This window comes from Schistocerca piceifrons, chromosome 6, assembly GCF_021461385.2.
Source record: "Schistocerca piceifrons isolate TAMUIC-IGC-003096 chromosome 6, iqSchPice1.1, whole genome shotgun sequence".
NCBI classification, from domain to species: Eukaryota; Metazoa; Arthropoda; class Insecta; order Orthoptera; family Acrididae; genus Schistocerca; species Schistocerca piceifrons.
Window position 1 is genome coordinate 335,847,915 of NC_060143.1, and position 19,452 is coordinate 335,867,366.

The 19,452-nt window shown below is 39.9% G+C and overlaps 1 protein-coding gene across 1 annotated transcript in view; it reads right to left on the reverse strand.

Annotated features, from left to right (window-relative positions):
- Nucleotides 1-2,054: 2,054 nt before the first annotated feature.
- Nucleotides 2,055-19,452, reverse strand: part of LOC124803303 (odorant receptor Or2-like) — a 77,977-nt gene continuing 60,579 nt past the window's right edge. Inside the window, exon 6 of the mRNA XM_047264486.1 lies at nucleotides 2,055-2,117. Coding sequence (XP_047120442.1) covers nucleotides 2,055-2,117 — 63 coding nt within the window. The remainder of the gene's footprint in view (nucleotides 2,118-19,452) is intronic.

Here is a 19,452-nt window from a genome sequence, read left to right on the forward strand (position 1 = left end):
CAGTAAGTTTCAGCATGTCTGTTGCACTGTCAACAGTTTTCAGTTTGGTATGGAGTAGTAAACAATGTGGTTATGCATGACCTCTAGTTTTACATGGTGCAGTAGACTGGAATAATCATACAAAGCAGGCTTCCGCTGCCCTTGTTTATGTAATTGGTGATTTTTATGTTATGTGTCCAGATTATATTAATATTATTTACTTGCCTTCAGTATTTGTAATACAATATATCCAGTGGCAGAAGCAGTAAATAATCATTCACGATGTTAGTTATGAGTACAGTCACCATTTCCCTCAGATCATTTAAGTTTTATCTCAGTTCTCGAAGTTAAATGCTATTGTTCACTATTTCTATAATCTTCCGATAGTCTTTTTTGTCTTATATAAAACAAGTGAAATGTGTAAAGCTACTAACATTGGTGCTGAGAGTATTTTGAGTTTGGTTTGGAAATTCATTTGCTATAGTGCCATCTGCTATCTAAAGATACAATTGGCCCTTACTGAAAACTTTTTCATGTGTTTACTGGCTGACGGCTCAAAAAATTCATCACGGTGCAGTAGCCAGTTATAATGCTAATCCTTCTGTCTACCTGTCAAGAAGGGGATGGTATCCATAAGTCATTAGAGTGCGACAATTGTCTTGTAACACATTATGTGACAGCTTTCTACACCGGCCAAATGGTCACTGAGTAATGACCAACAATTGCAAACTCTTCTCTTTACTGGCCGGCAGCTCATAAAATTTATCACGATGAGACAGCCTGTTATAATAGTAATCTTTCAACGTGTCGAGAAGGGGATGGTATCCAGATGTCATTAGAGTTCGTTAATTAACGTAATACGTCTCCTATATGTGCTACAGTCGCTTATCGATAGGAAATTGTCTTGTGGCACAGTATTGGAGACAGCATACTTCGCCGACCAAATCATCACCTAGCCATGGCCACCATTTGGAAATCGTTATCTTAGTCTTCCAGCAATTAGAATATAGATGGAAACGTAATGTTAAACTATACGTTTCATGTTACGAAACTTTGTTGTTATACTTATGGTCATATTCATAATGTCAAATCGATCTTTTGTTTTCTATCTGTACTCTTTATTGCAGAATACAAGGGTTAATGAAGATTTATATTTCTGAGTATTTAAATATGTAAGTTTTCTGTACACCAAATTTCGTTTTATCTTTATAAGTATATCGAGACAACTGATCTAACAAAAACTCTTACAAAGTGAAGTGTGTCACAAAACAGAAGTCAATACTAATTCGCTTTATGTCCATGAACAAAAATAAGAAGTCTTGAATGTTCCTGGCGCCTATATACTCTTCATATATTTTCCCAATAATTCTTGGCTAAAGCATTATACCACTTTCAGTTTTTTGTACTTTCTTTTCACGAGAGGTTAGGTACACTTAACGATTTCCACTACAGCGCGCTTCGTGCCAATGACCTTTCATGAGAAGAGAGGAAAGAATGGAGAATATAAACGCGCTTTTTACTCTTGGTGGGTGAAAGCGGTCATGAAAGACAATGACTTTGCAGTGATCGTGGATTGAGACTACTAGGAGGGGAAGAGATGGTGAATGACACCAAAGCTGTCTTTAATTGGCGGCGAGGAAGCAAAACTAAGGGATTAATACAGTCACTCCTAATTACAATGCAACTAGTGGTAATAGGCTTGCCTTACAAGCCTATTTACGTGATGAAAACAATAAACGAAATTTTGTAATAATAACTATGGCACTGAAACCTTCGCCCAATGTTATTTTCAGTGGCATATTGTACACATTTTGTGACGAATTTAGTGCAATTTATGTAATGAAGTTTGGTTTCGCCACATCCTTCGAGAATGCAGTTGGAACAGGTTTCCACTCTTTTGTGGCTTCAATTTCTTACCGTCAGTGAACAGTTCACTTGATACGCCACAAAATTACAGCATTTTCCTAGGTAACGAATTATATCAGAAAAAGGATACCGGTCTTCACGACATCATGTTAACCAGTTTATTCATGACATAGTTTCGTAATAGAAGAAAACATTAAGAAAAATTGTTGTTACACTTTTTCATCCTTGAAATTTCGAAGAATCGCGAAGAATGAATAAGACACATTGACGACCTGCAAAGAAAGAAAGGAATAATTAGAGAAAATTTCCAGATCTACTAAACTAATTCTTAAGAATACTAAAGTAATTTCTATTTAGTATCAGCTATCTACAACAGCAGTCAATAAGACTTCTGTATGAAGATTCTAACAAATAAAGATATAACTGGTTAAGAAGATGTTTCATCTATAATATTCGTTTATATTATTAGTAAGGCAGTTGTGTTATACCCGAAGAACAGTTTCCTTACTATTTTATCTACGTTCATTTTCTAATGATATAATCTTGTAACGCTTCACAGGGTCTTGTAATACGATGCTACATTGAATGGCTTATGGTGAAACTCACGGAACAATATTAAGAGTTATGATACCGAAAAAAGGTAATTTAAAATTAATAACAACTGGTGAAAACTTCGGTGGATGTGTAAGTAGGCTGTTTATGTTTTCTTATTGGCAACGTTACATAGCGCTCTGTATGAAAATCACTGGCTGTGCTGTGTGCAGTCTGTGGCTGGTTTGCATTGTTGTCTGCCATTGTAGTGTTGGGCAGCGGCAACTGGATGTGAACAGCGCGTAGCGTTGCGCAGTTGGAGGTGAGCCGCCGGCAGTGATGGATGTGGGGAGAGAGATGGCGGAGTTTTGAAATTTGCAAGACTGTCATGAACTGCTATATATAATATGACTATTAAGGTAAATACAGTGTTTGTTCTCTATTAAAATCTTTCATTTGCTAACTATGCCTATCAGTAGTTAGTGCCTTCCTTAGTTTGAATCTTTTATTTAGCTGGCAGTAGTGGTGCTCGCTGTATTGCAGTAGTTCGAGTAACGAAGATTTTTGTGAGGTAAATGATTTGTGAAAGGTATAGGTTAATGTTAGTCAGGGCCATACTTTTGTAGAGATTATTGAAAGTCAGATTGCGTTGCGCTAAAAATATTGTGTGTCAGTTTAAGCACAGTCTTGTATAATTTTTCTAAGGGGACGTTTCATATGGCGACCCTGCCAGGATACCTCACTAGAATCTTCTGATTTTTTCTTGTAGTTTGTGTAATTAGTGTAGATTTTGTTTATTGCTAGCGCATAATTGTAGAGAGAATATCCTTTGTAGTTGCAGTCTTTCATTGTTGTACAGTAAAACAGGTGTGGCACATATGTAAATTTGCACCAAGTATTTCGCAGCTGCGCTTGCAATGAACTAGATATTATTTTCAGTGCTATGTTAATGTGTTTTCTTATTTTGCTCTTCAAATTGCGCTTTTCTGTGTTGTCGTGTGAAATATTGGGACAATAATGGCGTGTGAAAAACGTAATGCTAGACTCCAAAGTAAACTGAGAAATGTCAGTGAAGACGAAAGCCGTGTAATGAATTAACAAATGTTCAAAGTAGTAATTTGGTAATTGTGCATAGGGAAATGGAGCAGGCTGCAAATAATGGTGTAGGCAGTGAAACAATTAGTGAACAGGGAAGCATTATTGATCGATCGGTCGGTAACAGCTCGCCTCAGGAATCCGAAATGACAGGACAAAATCTTGTAAATACTGTAGATTCAGGTTTTGCGTCCTCGCCGTTTTCTCAAATAAGTCAAGACACAGTTTCTGCTTTTCAAAATGCGAATATTGCCGGTTCAAATGCACTGCCGAATAGGACTGAGGAACATGTTTCAGACACCAGTGCATTGTTATTACAATTAAAGCAACAAATGCGACAAAAGCTTCAAAAGTTCGACACAATGGAACAAAATCTTCGAAAGTTAGACACAATGGAACAACACCAGAGACAAACACAGCAACAGTTAGACACAATGGAACAAAATCAGAGACAAACACAGCAAAAGCTTCAAAAGTTAGACACCACACTTGAACAAACACGTGAAGATTTAACTACTGAGTTACATAACATTGAATCGAAATGTCAAAAAGTCTGTAATGACGTAAAAACACAAATTTGTGAGCATTTTCAACCTATTTTTTCGCGGCATGAAAATGCATTACGGAATCACGAAACAGCCATAAAAGAACTGCAAACTATTGTTCATGAAAATCATGAGACCTTGCAAGCTAAATTTGACTCAGTTGCATCTACCGATTCGGTTATGCAACTTGCAAAAAGTCAGGAAAACTTAAAGGACACAGTAGATACTCTGAAACTTGGTTCAGAAAAACACACTGAGGAAATAAGTACACTATCGGAGAAAGTAGCCGAACTTTCGGATCAGTTCACTAATTTATCGACGAGGATAGATGATAATCTGAATGACATAAAACCAGTAGTCTTTAATGACACAGAAGAGTGCGAACAAATTAGGAAATTCAATCAAAATCAAATCAATATACAGTACAAAAGAGAAATCCGGGAAGTACAAGATCAGTTGGCACAAGTAATACAAAAATTACGAATTTCAGAGGACACTCGCGCTCCAACACGGGAAGAGGGACTGAGAAATACGGAAAAGACGCAAAATAATAACACAGGGCATTTCGGAAGTTATGAAAGAAATTGGCAATGTGCACCGAATTTTGAGATGGAATCGCCGACACGACCTAACAATGACCGATATGCGACTCGCCGACACGATGATTTTGACTATAAGCTGTTCATTACTACACGTAAATTCAAAACATTTAAGAATTCTGGCAACGACATTCATCCACAAGCATGGCTTCATCAATTCTCTCATTGTTTTCCTCCCAACTGGTCATTAGAGCACAGATTAGAATTTATGTGTGGCTACTTAGAGAATGAACCAGCTGTAAGAATGCGATCGGTCAGTCACGATTGTCACAGTGAAGGAGAATTTTACCATGCCTTCCTCTCAGCATATTGGTCTCAAGCTACACAAGACCGAGTAAAACATAGCATCATGATGATGAAACACTTTGAACAATCTGAATTTTCCAGTCTTGTCAAATATTTTGAAGACATGTTGCATAAGAATCAGTATCTTTCAAACCCATGCAGCCCCTCAGAACTCATCCGCATTTGCTTACTCAAATTGCCTGAACATTTACGACATATTATTTTAGCAGGACGTTGCAAAGACGACATTGAAGCTTTTCAGGGACTGTTACAAGAACTGGAAATTGACACTGACAAGCGCGGAGCGCTAAAACAGGAGCACAACAATTACAGGTCACATCCGTCACAATTCCGCAATGACAGAAATAATAACTGGACACGACAAGGCTATTCTTACAACGTAAATCGTGACCAAAACAGACACCACCCGTATGACAACCGTTGGCAGAATAATAGTTACAGAGAAAGATCGCACTTCTGTAGTAATGAATATGACAGAGATAACCATAGAAACAAACAATATGGGAACCAAAACAATTATTATCAAGGAAGACAGAATAACTTCAGACGCAACAGTTCAATGCGCAGTTACGATTCAGGGAGAAACTCTCCACCACGTGACCGACAAGAAAGAAATTATGGAATCTACCGATATGACGACAGACGATATAATCGTAACGACAGACCTGAATTGCATCAGAACTGGCGGGATTCAAACAGGGCAGGGCCCTCTCGACAATGTGAATTTCTAGAAGTTAGGTCTCCTAATCCCAATAACGACACGCGCCAACAAAGAGACAGACAATGACTTGCACCGCAGGCAGCCACGTGCGCCGGCTGGCTCAGAGAAAAATAACATAGACGCTAACCTTGAGAAAAATTTTAGCATTTCTTACCGACGTATACCGACTTAGTCTTTGCCATAAAATTTTTCACTTCACGTTACTATTACTCTTTGTCACACTGAGAAACTGTTAACATGCAACAATTTTTTGAAGTTAACTATCCAGTCAAGAACCAAGAGAACTTATTTAAACAGAAATTACGAATGCATTGTTATAGTGAACAGACGACACAGTGTTATTGGCTGTGTACATTCTTGCTTGTTAGTTGCATGAGTACGTAACGACCATAAGGCTCACATACGTAGAACACGTACCGGTACTGCTAATGAGATTTTAATGCAACATTTTGGTTCACTTGAAAATACATTCTGGATTTAAAGTACTTTCTGAGAGATATCAGATGACACAGTGGTTAGTTTATTTGACAGCTACACGATTATATCACGACACTACTAATGAGTGACACAATTTATATTATTGCTTTTGTGCTGTATCTGTTTTATATCTACACAGTTTTTCTGAATTCTTCTGGAAAGGAAAACATGTTTTAGTAGTAACTTTTGTGGTATAGCTACAATGAGGCAGCCTTTTCTGTAGCACAACAATACGTTACAGTACAGTACTTACTTCATCACGGCAATAAGCGTAACAACTACGATATCTATACGCAAAGCAATTTACTTCGTTTATTACGAGGTAAGTACATTGACTTCTACAGAACTTTGCTTACGGACGACGATAATTACGACACTTGGCACATTTTTTACTCCCAAGTAATGACAGCGATTGTGTTACAACAAGACGCACAATTTAGCGCCGCAGTACACGTATTTGCGTGATTAATTTTGTACGTAAAACATTTATTTTTAAAGATTTTTGAATTACAAAGAAAGTTTTCCGTGATACATTTCATTCCATTGCTGTAATCTGTAAATCAGTAACACCTGAGGGTATAATTACATTAATCCTCAGGGGGTACACGCCTACTTTGTGTACCATGTGTTTGGCAAGCACAAGGAGCCCTAACTAATGTGGTATTTTCTTATACAACTTTACACATCGGTACCATATTTTCTAACACATAAATTACACAGCTATCTGATCATTTAACTGAGAGAGACAAACATGTCTTTTTTACTACATCAGTGACAGATGTTTACGCAACTACGCAGTTGGATAATTTCACACTTATGAAATTGTATTTGTCTGTACTTTTTGAACTGTTCATATTTTTTTTCTTTTGGAACCATTGTGATACTATTAGAGCTTTGAATGTCGCATTTGGTATGGGGTCATGACTTTTAAAGTACGTTTGAGGTAGATGGCACTATTGAAATGAGCAAAGAATTTTCTTTCGGTTTTGAAATTACTGGAGGAAGCTATGACGATTTTGAGATTTGACTGAGGCGTTATGATGTTATTATTACGACGACGATGTGTATTATGCAGTTACGGTATGTTTATGATCAATAAGCTGATGCTATATGAGGAATCTGATTATGCTATGTATTTATTATGATGAAATATTGAAGTCGTGTTGATGAATATGTGTAATAAGGTAAGGAATAATGAGTAGTGGTTAGGGACTCTGTCTTGTGAAAAAGGGTGTTGGAAACCAAGAATCGTACTTTAAGAGTTATGAAATGTGTGTAAATGCGTGAATGTATCACAATGTCGGCAAAAATTTTTGGACACTGTTATAGTTATAGGATTTTGTTTCTACACATTTGCAACACAAATTCTCGACCTGTGAAATTTTTATATGAGACTGTCAGTGTAGTGCAAACTGGTGTCATAAATATTTCTGTAAGAAAGCTAAGTGACCCTGATGTAATGCGTTATGGGCGACCAGCTGTGCGAGTCGCCTGGAGAAAAAGCCATTAGGTGGAGAAAAAAAAGAGACAATTAACCCTGCTATTGACATTCCTTTGTAGAAAGCATCACAAATACGACACGCTCATTACTTGGAAACATATCGTACTTTGTGCTACTTGCTGATATGCTTGTGAACTGATGGGAAATATTCTTACATCTGCATACCTGATTATGGCAAGTGTCTTTCTACGAGAATTGAGAGAATTTCTACTAACTTATGAAATGCCACATGACTATTGAATGATATTTTTATGCTTCACTTTAGATAGTTGCTTATTTAATTTGATATCTGGTTTCCAGCTGTGTTGCAGCATTGGTTTTATGAAATAAAATTGAATGCATTTGCTAATGTGAACACTTTCTGTCAACAGATCTATTAAATAATAATTTTATGATCCACATTCTTCGAAAAAGGAGCACTTGGAAAGGAAAGAACAGTAAGAAGGGATTAATAACAGTAACTGCATGCATAATTTTCTTTTCAACTACTTGGTAATTGTTTTGGTAGAATAACTTTTGTGGTGCACCACTTTAATTACTTAGACATTAAGATGTGATTATACATTTCCCTTATCTGCATTGTTATCTTTAGTGTACTATTTTTTCTGCTTGAACTATGTCATGTTTAGGCATAAGTTATTTCATTTTCTGCTGCTGTTTGCCAGGCATAGTGCTACTGAATTTTAATTTGTGTTACTCTGCTAAGCCAGATTTATTTTTCTTGTTTGCTGCACATTGCCTTATATTAGTTGTAATATTGCAATTGCTTTGCTAATTTCTGTAATGCTGCTTCCTTTGCAAATCTGCATTTTTTTTATCATTGCTGTTTGTGTTAATTGTTTTGTGCTGCTGCATTGCCTCGCCCCTTAGTTTAGCATCTGAGCTCAGTAGATTTAAGTTAGCTTAAGAGGGTGTAGACTATATAAGAGAATGAGTTGCGATGAATTGGAAGAAACGCATGGAGAAGTTATACAAAAAAAGTACAGAAAGCAGGTATAGATAGGACATTTTGGGAATAATGAAGAACGAAGGGAGATCTCCGAGAAGTAAAGAAAGTGTTTGTGGACCCTTGTGTATTTATGTTCTTCCTGTCTTAACATGTTTATCTGATAAGACTTATGTTGTAGAATGTTTCTAATACTCAGCTACATGAACTATGATGAGGAATACTGTTATCCTCAAATATAATTTGCATTAATAATATGTTATTTACTTTGTAAAGATGTTAGACATTATTAATTCTGTTCTGTTTTAATGCTCATGTGTGAAGTCGATGTTTCAATAATTATTCTGATTTTTTAAGTATGTACTTATGTCATAATTCCTGTAACACTGATGTATATGTTATTTCGATTCTTTTGTAAAGCCCATATTACTACAAATGTTATCTGTACTATTATGTTCTTTAATGATGTATTTTGTACCTTTGTAATTGTATTTTCATGTTGTAAATTTATAATTGTATAGACACCAGTTCTTCAAATTAAGTTACATTTCACTGCACACGTTTCTGTTGGTCATAGTATATGGACAATATGTGAGAAGTAGGGACTGTTAGTGTTTGCACGTGTGTTAATAATTCAGCAAGGGACTGGATAACAGCATTGCTGGTTCTAAGGACAATTCCAAAAACTTTGTGAGTGCACAAGTAGTGGTTATGGACTTGCTATATTGTCTGCAAGACTCTTCGATGGTGATTGTGCACCCGCACAGTCTCAGCAGATGGCTGCTGGCCATCTCTACAAGGACCACAATGGGTCTACACCTTTGATGATCCATCAGTACCATTATTTCTACAAGGGCTGCACTGGGTCTGCACCTCTGATGACTCACCAATACCGTAATCTCTACCAGGACTACAGTGGGTCTGCTCTGTGATGACCTACCAATACTCTTCAAAACTTCGATTGACTCTGCTGTGGGTTTGCTCTGTTGTGGCCCATTACTTGTCTGCATGTCAAGAGTCAGCACTGTCTTTCCATTGGAAGGTCAACACTACTTCTTCAAGACAGCATGGAAATCCACTACTTCTGTGTGCATTTTCTATTACTGCTCAGACTTTGAGAAAAATACCGCTATTTTACTGTGATGCACGATCAGGACTGTCTTTATGGACTGTGAGAAAATTTTAGCTTTTGACCAACAGTGTATCAATAAGTGTGTGCATTTGATATCTTTGTTATTGTAATTATGAAAAATTTTATCAAATCATTATTGGCCACTGCCCAAAACAATTTGTAAAATTTTTTGTGGGGAGCATGGGGGCTATGTAAGTAGGCTGTTTATGTTTTCTTATTGGCAACGTTACGTAGCGCTCTGTATGAAAATCACTGGCTGTGCTGTGTGCAGTCTGCGGCTAGTTTGCATTGTTGTCTGCCATTGTAGCGTTGGGCAGCGGCAGCTGGATGTGAACAGCGCGTAGCGTTGCGCAGTTGGAGGTGAGCCGCCGGCAGTGATGGATGTGGGGAGAGAGATGGCGGAGTTTTGAGATTTGTAAGACTGTCATGAACTGCTATATATAATATGACTATTAAGGTAAATACAGTGTTTGGTCTCTATTAAAATCTTTCATTTGCTAACTATGCCTATCAGTAGTTAGTGCCTTCCTTAGTTTGAATCTTTTATTTAGCTGGCAGTAGTGGCGCTCGCTGTATTGCAGTAGTTCGAGTAACGAAGATTTTTGTGAGGTAAATGATTTGTGAAAGGTATAGGTTAATGTTAGTCAGGGCCATTCTTTTGTAGGGATTATTGAAAGTCAGATTGCGTTGCGCTAAAAATATTGTGTGTCAGTTTAAGCACAGTCTTGTATAATTTTTCTAAGGGGACGTTTCAGATGTAGCTAACCTCTGTAAAACATTTCCATGCAGATACTGGAAACGAACGTCTTATGAGGATGGTGTATCAACGACAGTGAAATCCTAATTATGTACACATTCATGCTGAACACATTATCATTCATTCCAGAATTGAGGAGATGACGGATAAGCACAAGGAGTGTTTGTTTTCAACAGGATGATATGGTGTCTCACACTTCAACTGAAACGGCGACAGTCGTGGGAAACTTTTTCACTGGACACCTCATTTCTCTTTCCCGTGATGTGCCGCGGTCATCAAAGATTAGTTTGGACGTTTTTTCTTGGGGTATTTGAAAGAGCGTGTTTCTGCTAACAAACTAGAAAGTTTAATGGAGCTGAAATATGCCGTTAAGAATGTGGTTTTAACTGATAAACGCCGTTAATATTCCTTAGAGTTGAAAATTGGATTTCAGAGAATGGCAGCGACGTTAATAACACAAGTATTTGTAACTGACCACGTAAGCCAAGCAGAAGGCATTAACCAAGATAATGTACAAAATAATGCTGTTCATTCAAAATCCGTCCGTTTCTCGAAGGTTACCTGACTATTAAAATTGTTTCAATAAAATAGTCTAGAATACATGAAAGTTGTGTGTATTTCACATGATGACTGGTTTCAGTTCCTTTTAAGACCATCATCATGCCGAAATTTTGTATTGCATATTACAAGTTGGCTAGGAATCAATATGATCATGGAAGTAACATTAAAATAAAATCAGTACCAGTAATTTGTTTTATTTTACTTATTGTTTCTGCGAACATCACACGTAAAAGTCGGAGGACAAGTATTTGTGATATTCCAGTACAAGTTTCCTGAAAAATCACTGTGAAGTCTGTGGCAAGAATTATTTTGTTACAGTCTGTATTCAGATTGTTAGGCTGAATATAGACTATCTGATGAAAGGTACCTTGATACCTATTAGTGGACATAAATATGGGGTATGTTCACCCTTCGACTTTATGACAGCTCGAACTCTGTTGGGTACTCTTTCAGTAAGATGTCTCAATGTTTATGGAGGAATGGCTGACCATTCCTGTTCAGAAACCTAAACCAGAGAAAGTAGTGACGCTCAACGCTATAGTCTGGGCGAAGTCGATGTTCTAGCTCATCACGGGGAAATAACAACAGATTGCCCCATGAAGAGACGTGCAGGTGACGATTGCAAATATTTCGTACACCATAGAAGGGTAAGCAACCTGCACTCGCGCAGAAAGCCTACGATGACAAGGGACAAATGCACTTTGTAGAGCTCCAGGGCGCACTTGGAAAGGCGTGAAACGGGAATGGTCTCCTGGCCCCGTCCCGGAGGAAGCTTGTGAAGAGAGGTCCGAGTCCACAAAACGTTTATTTCTTTGACAGACTTGTATTCGGAGTCAGGATAATTGGGCCGAATCTGTGTCGTCGGCTCCCGATCAGTCATACATGACTTTTCGCATCTCGCCTCTCTTCAATTAGCTTTGGTAACATTACACCTGGGTAGGACAAATTTGTGTATCCCCTCTGCACCGCCTACACACGCCCCACATAGCTGTCCGTAAGGGTAGAGCCACGGGTCGTAACACATCTGAAATATAACGTTCACTGTTCAAAGTACCGTCAATGGGAACAGGAGGTGACCGAGACGTGTAACCAATGGCACCCCATACCATCACGCCGGGTGATACGCCAGTATGGCGATGACCAATACACGCTTCCAATGTGCGTTCACTGCGATGCCGCCAAACACGGATGCGACCATCATGATGCTGTAAACAGAACCTGGATTCATCGGAAAAAATGACTTTTTGCCATTCGTGCACCCAGGTTCGTCGTTGAGTACACCATCGCAGGCGCTCCTGTCTGTGATGCAGCGTCAAGGGTAACCGCAGCCATGGTCTCCGAGCTGGTAGTCCATGCTGCTGCAAACGTCGTCGAACTGTTCGTGCAGATGGTTGTTGTCTTCCAAACGTCCGCATCTGTTGACTCAGGGATCGAGACGTGGCTGCAAGATCCGGGTAAGATGCCTGTCATCTCGACTGCTAATGATACGAGGCCGTTGGGATCCAGCACGGCGTTCCGTATTACCCTCCTGAACCATGATTCCATATTGTGCTAACAGTCATGGATCCCGACCAACGCGAGCAGCAATGTCGCGATACGCTAAACCGCAATCGCGACGGGCTACGATCCGACCTTTATCAAAGTCGGAAACGTGATGGTACGCATTTCTCCTCCTTACACGAGGCATCACAATAACGTTTCACCAGGCAAGTCAGGTCAACTGCTGTTTGTGTATGAGAAATTGGTTGGAAACTTTCCTCATGTCAGCACGTTGTAGGTGTCGCAATTTTAATGGCCAGTAGCGTATTTTATCATCTGGCGTGCTCTTGGCACCGTTGGTAAAGTTAGGAGAAAATCTGAACTAGTAACAGTAAGCTATTACCCAAAACAAATTTAGTAAATTCTACTTTACTGTTCAATCATAGTAAAAGCTATAATCGCTCTCTTTTATACCATATTAACTTTTGTCCAAACCTTAATTTTAGTGTTAATGGTACCTCAGCAAGACTGCTATCTTTTGAAATAGTGCACATTGGCATCTCTAAGTTTGCCAGATTAAGAGCTAGCTTCAGGGCAGTGTGTGCTGACAGTTTCCAGAAGAATCGACCGCTACGATGAAGCCACGACTGTTGTGTACTTTTACCAAAAGTGTACTGATAACTTTGGTTTAAAAAATCGTAGCACCAACAAGAAGTTTCGCGACATAAACGGAAATTTGTAGGTGTGTTTCTGCGTCTGAAAGAGATGTCTATCCAAATTTGGCACCAGTCGCAAAGAATGGCGCTAATAGCGCCACTATTAGAATGAAAATCAAGTTTTCTTTAATACACGCAGCAAAGGTCTTGAGCGTCGGTTACCTTTGAGACTGGGCATAGTGAGTTGTTGTGAGTAGAAAGTGCCTTTAATGCGACAAAGACGCCATTGTCAACACGTAACGAAGTTTGGACTTCGTTGTGTAATAGGGCTACGAGAAGCTGAGTGCTCCTTCTGCAACATTGCAGAAAGACTTGGCGGAAATGTAGCCACCGAACATGATTAATGGCAATTCCCGAGAACGTACAGTCGCAAGAGGACCAGGCGCCGGACGGCCACGTGGCACTACCGAGAGAGAAGATCATAGTGTTCGGCGTATGGCTCTGGCACATCGTACGGCATCTGCAGCGGCAATGTGAACAGAAGGTGGCACCACAGTGACACAGCGAACTGTTACAAATCGGTTACCTGAAGTACAGCTTCGAGGTCAGACGCCCTGTAGCGTGCACGCCAGTGACTCCAAACCACAACCATTTGCGGCTTCACCAGGAGCACTCATTGAATGCAAATTTGTACGTCAGTTTGGTGATTCGACTTGTTGTGCTGCCATTCATAAACAGCATTCCAGGGGTGTCTTCCAACAGGATGATCCTCGTCCACATACCGCTGTTGTATCCCAACATGCTCTACAGTGTACCGACATGTTGTCTTGGCCTGCTCAATCACTTCATCTGTCTCTAACAGAGCATATATGGGACATCATCGGACGACAAATCCAGCGCCATACACAAACAGCACTAAATGAACCTGTATTGACCAACTACGTGCAACAGGCATCGAATTCTATTCCACGAACTGACATCTGGCGAGTGTATAGCACAATGTATGCACGTTTGCATGCTTGCATGCAACATTCTGACGGTTACACCGGTTATTAATGTACTAACATTTCACATTTGCAAAGGCGTATAACCCTTGACTTATGATCTTGCAATATTAATCACTTAAATACACTATTTAATCAAAAGTATCCGGACACTTGGCTGAAAATTTCTTGGCGCCCTCCATCGGTAATGCGGGAATTCAATATCGTGTTGGCTCACCCTTAGCCGCTATGATAGCTTCCACTCTCGCAGGCATGCGTTGAGTCAGTTGCTGGAAGGTTTCTTGGGGAATGGCAGCCAATTCTTCACGGAGTGCTGCACTGAGGAGAGGTATCGATGTCGGCTAGTGAGGCGTGGCACGAAGTCGGCGATCCAAAACACAACAAAGGTGTTCTGTTGGATTCAGTTCAGGGATGTTATTGTCATGTAACCACTCGGCCACAGGCCGTGCATTATGAACAGGTGCTCGATCGTGTTGAAAGATGCAGTCGCCATCCCCGAATTGCTCTTCAACAGTGGGAAGCAAGAAGGTACTTAAAACATCAATGTAGGTCTATGCTGTGATAGTGTCACGCCAAATAACAAGGGGTGCAAGATCCCTCCATGAAAAACACGACCACACCATAACACCACCGCCTCCAAATTTTACTGTTGGTACTACACACGCTGGCAGGTGACGTTCATCGGGCATTCGCCATACCCACACCTTGCCATCGGATCACCACATTGTCTACCGTGATTCGTCACTCCCCACAAAGTTTTTCCACTGTTCAATCGTCCAGTACTTACGCTCCTTACACCAAGCGAGGCGTCGTCAGGCATTTACCGACGTGACGTGTGGCTTATGAGCAGTCGCTCAACCATGAAATCCAAGTTTTCTCACCTCCCACCTAACTGCCATAGTACTTGGAGTGGATCATGATGCAGTTTGGAATTCCTGTGTGATGATCTGGATAGATATCTGCCTATTACACATTTCGACCCTCTTCAACTGTCGGTGGTCTCTGGCAGTCAACAGACGAGGTCGGCGTGTACGCTTTTGGGCTGTACGTGTCCCTTCAGGTTTCCATTTCACTATCACTATGTTATTGCCATCTACGGATGTTTAGGAGTGTGGAAATCTCGCGTACAGATGTATGACACAAGTGACATCCAATCACCTGACCACGTTCAAAGTCCGTGAGTTCCGCAGAGCGCCCCATTCTGCTCTCTCACGATGTCTAATGACTACTGAGATTGCTAATATGGAGCACCTGGCAGTAGGTGGCAGCACAATCCACCTAATATGAAAAACGTATGTTTTTGGGGGTGTCCTGATACTTTTGATAAGATACTGTAATTTGCCTAGACAAATGTATTCTCAATATTTCATTAGTCTACAATAATTATTTTTTGATGTTGCAATTTTTTTCCATGAATGTGGATGGGGAACCAAAGAAGACACTTCGGTCCTGATTTACCTCTAATCTGGAATTACTTTGCTATTACCAGACTTTTGTTCATCTGTGAGTTGTTAACAACCTAACGCTACTGCACGTACTTGTCTTGCGATGTGAGGAGGAGGTCCAAATTTGGGCGTTGGGCAACATATGGATATGAGGCCCAGAAAGTGGAGCCACTTGCCCAGCTACAGAGTAAATCTTCTACCCACTACCTGCGAGGATGACTGTGAAGAGTTGTCATTTGAACGTGTATTGTTTGGTTGCGGTGAATTTTCAGGCATGAAAAACTAGATTCCAAGGATTTCGATCTATCGATATGTATATTCTTAGAAGTTTCCTTTAGGTTCGGAGTTAATTCTGCATGCAGTTTCTTCGGAGAGCTGTTTTACTGATATGCTGAACTAGTTGGTCTTCAGTTTCAACACTTCAGTGTGCATTTCGTAACGACCGTCGTGACCATTTTGTGGGAATGATAGTGTGGTCTAAATATGGGCCACTGTGAAGGATCTAATTATGGGTTAGCTCAAATCTGGACCTTTTATATTTCAATAACTGTAGTTGAGAGCTGCTATAGTTTTTCTGTCTCAGGATGTCCCCTAACAAGCGCAACTACCAATCCAAGGGCAAAAGAATGACATGGGACCCTTTGAAGATGTGTCAAGCCATTACTGCTGTGAGGGTGAAGAAAGCTAGACAGATCTTCTGTAATAGGACCACATTCGGAAAATGAGCTTGTTCCTTACTTGTTGAACATGCAACAACTTCTCGTTTTTGCTTTACTTTATCTGGTGTGTAACGAACGGCCATTTGTTTTAGCTGAGATGGATTTCGTTAACGCACCTTTCACCACTAACGAAGGAGGTAGGAATCGGGCAGATATGAACCTGAATCGTCATCAGTTCTTAAGCCCAGTGGCTTTTCTTTTTAAAGAGCGCTGGAGTCGAACAAAACAAATGTCTCAGGTTTTTTCGGGGTATTAGAAGATTACAGTAAATACTGCCACCCATATAACGTTGATAAGACAGGTTTGAGTATTGTGCACAGTAAACTGTCTCAAAAAATCGGAAGATAGGGAAAGTAACAAACTGAAGCCTTAAATCTGCGTAAAGGGGTGCATAGCTTGTTTGAGCGTATCAGAACATTTTGTTTCTCCTTGTTTAATTTTTTCCAGGTTCAGAGAATGAGAATATTGATAGAGTCCCATCAGGAAGTATCATCTGAGTACTCGCACGTGGTTGGGTTCAAATTCACTTGTTTACAGAGTGGTTCGACCATTTTATAGAAATGGTCAAGCTGAATGAAGATTAACCGGTTCTCCTAGTTTAAGACGAACACTACAGCCATGTTCGTAACGCTAAAGTGATTGATAAGGCCAAGATGAGCCCCATTTGCATACTTTCATTGCTTCCTCACTCAACACACACACTCCAGCCCCCTTGATAAACCTTCCATGGTAGCATTTAACGTCTACTACAGTGAACAAGCAAGACAGTTTACAGTGCATGCTCAGCAAGCTATTACGGAATTGCTCTGGCAGTCTATCTACAAGTTAACACTGGTCAGAGTGGCGAAAGTGGCTTTAAAGCCATAGGGTTTTATCCTTTGAACGACCACCTGTTCACAGACGTCGATTTCCCATGTGCTTAACAGAAAGCTCAAAACTCTTGTAACAGTCCATCACCACCAGCTTGTTGAAGTACTACCAGACGCTGCTGATGTCTCCTCACCAGTACAAGTGTCTCCCTCTTCCAACTCTGAGCCAGGTTAACACATGACCTCCAACAGCACCGCCGTATACGCGGTTATCCTTCAGAATGTCCGCTGCACACCCATCCTTCATCGGAGGCCCACCCAGGACTGTCGGCCGCTGTCAGCCCTTTTGACATTTTTTCACCACCCACAGTCGGAAAGAAAACTTCCAACAGAGGTCGGAAGGCTGCAGTAGTTTGCTTGATTACAGGATCACCGCACAAAAAACAGCTCGCACATTCATTGGACAGGTGTTTCTTCCTCACGCACAATTGAAGCAGAATCAAAAATAAAATGAAAAAGCTAACAGATATTTGAAAAAATCAACGGAAAAAGAAGGAAGTCCCGGCGGAGGTTCGAGTCCTCCCTCGGGCATGGGTGTGTGTGTTTGTCCTTAGGATAATTTAGGGGTTAAGTAGTGTGTAAGCTTAGGGACTGACGACCTTAGCAGTTAAGTCCCATAAGATTTCACACACACATTTAAACATTTTTTTTGAAAAAGAAGGAAGTATCTACGTCTGACGAATTCATATGACGAGTATAAATCTTCCCTAGATTAAGAGGAGTGCGTATACGGGTACATGGTGTATGTGCAGGTGTGGACAACGACGTTTACAAACGTCATTATAAAAAACAAACTTGCACTTTAAACTTGTTTTTCAATTTCTTCCCTTCACGTTAAGGGTGGTCCATATTAGAACTCAAGCAAATATTTGGCGTTTCTGTAATGGTTTTCGAAATAGATTACTTAAAATAAATAGTTTTATTTTTAATATGCTTAGTCCTCCAAAATATTGAATAGCACATGCTATACTACAATTAGAGAGGTCTTTTAGCGACTTCACTGCCAAAAAAATTTTATTGCCTGAAACCAAACGGTAGCCCATACTTTGACCTTCTACCCTGTTCTTTATTTTATGAAACTTGTGACCTACGTGTATGCGGCAAGCAATACTGGTTCAGAGCACGTCCTCTTAATCCTAAGACCACTTCCTAGATTTCAGGTAGGTACTTCTTTAACACCTCGTGCTCCACATAACCATCTGCTTGTCTCTAAATAAGGCGTTTGAAGTCTAAGAGCTGTCCTTGGAATTTCCCTTATAGACTGTATGGGATTATTACTGGACAAAGCATCAACACAGCTGTGAAAAAGTCTTGCATCTTAGAAGTCACCTATAAAACACTAACTCTACCAGTGCTGCGTTTCATCGATGATTATCATGAATTCTTTCGAATTTACAGTATTATCCGATCTTCGAATTCTAGAAATAACTTTGAGCCCAGACCTAATCGAGATGTGCGCATGAAAAATGTTATTTCAATATGCTATGCGTACTTTGTCTAAGGCATCTTTCTTAACAGCTGGCCAATTCAAGACCATCCAGCATACTTTTCCTGCTTTCAAATTTATATTTGCTCCAATTGGAGTATGCCATTATCTGGGGATGTGAAACAGAGCTCGCATGGGTTTCAGTTTTGAATAGGTTAAAACATTGTCTATGGTGTTTACTTTTTTATCCTTTCATCTTTTCTCCCTTTTTTGTACTTGGTCATCTTTATGAACTCTTTTTATTCGATTGTGAAATGTTAGATAATTTATTTTCTTTGCACGCTTCTCTCTAACTCCCTTCATCACAACATGTGTATAATTGGTGTATATAAATAAAAGAGATGCCTTATTCTGTCCACCGGCCTTATAACTAAGGTTTTGATGATGTTAGCCGCATATGGGAATTGAAATATATCAATGATAACATGTGAAAATTGTGCCAGACAGGGATTAGAACCCGGAGTTCCCACTTTATGACAGCGGTCGCCTTGATTGCCCCGGCCATCCGAGCAAGTTTCCATTCCGGCCCAAATTCCCGGCCTGTTGCACATTACGGACATAGCGACACTACCCGTGAAGTCCTTACTTTCAGTGCCTGATTCCCGTAAGAGATCAGGCATGGTGTGCATCTGCACTGAAAGAAAGGATCGTTGATTGTCGTCGCCTATATATATATATATGTATATATATATATATATATATATATATATATATACATATGGAGGAAGAGTTATAAATGTGGTATAGGGGTAGTAATAAGAAATACTATGATTTCTCG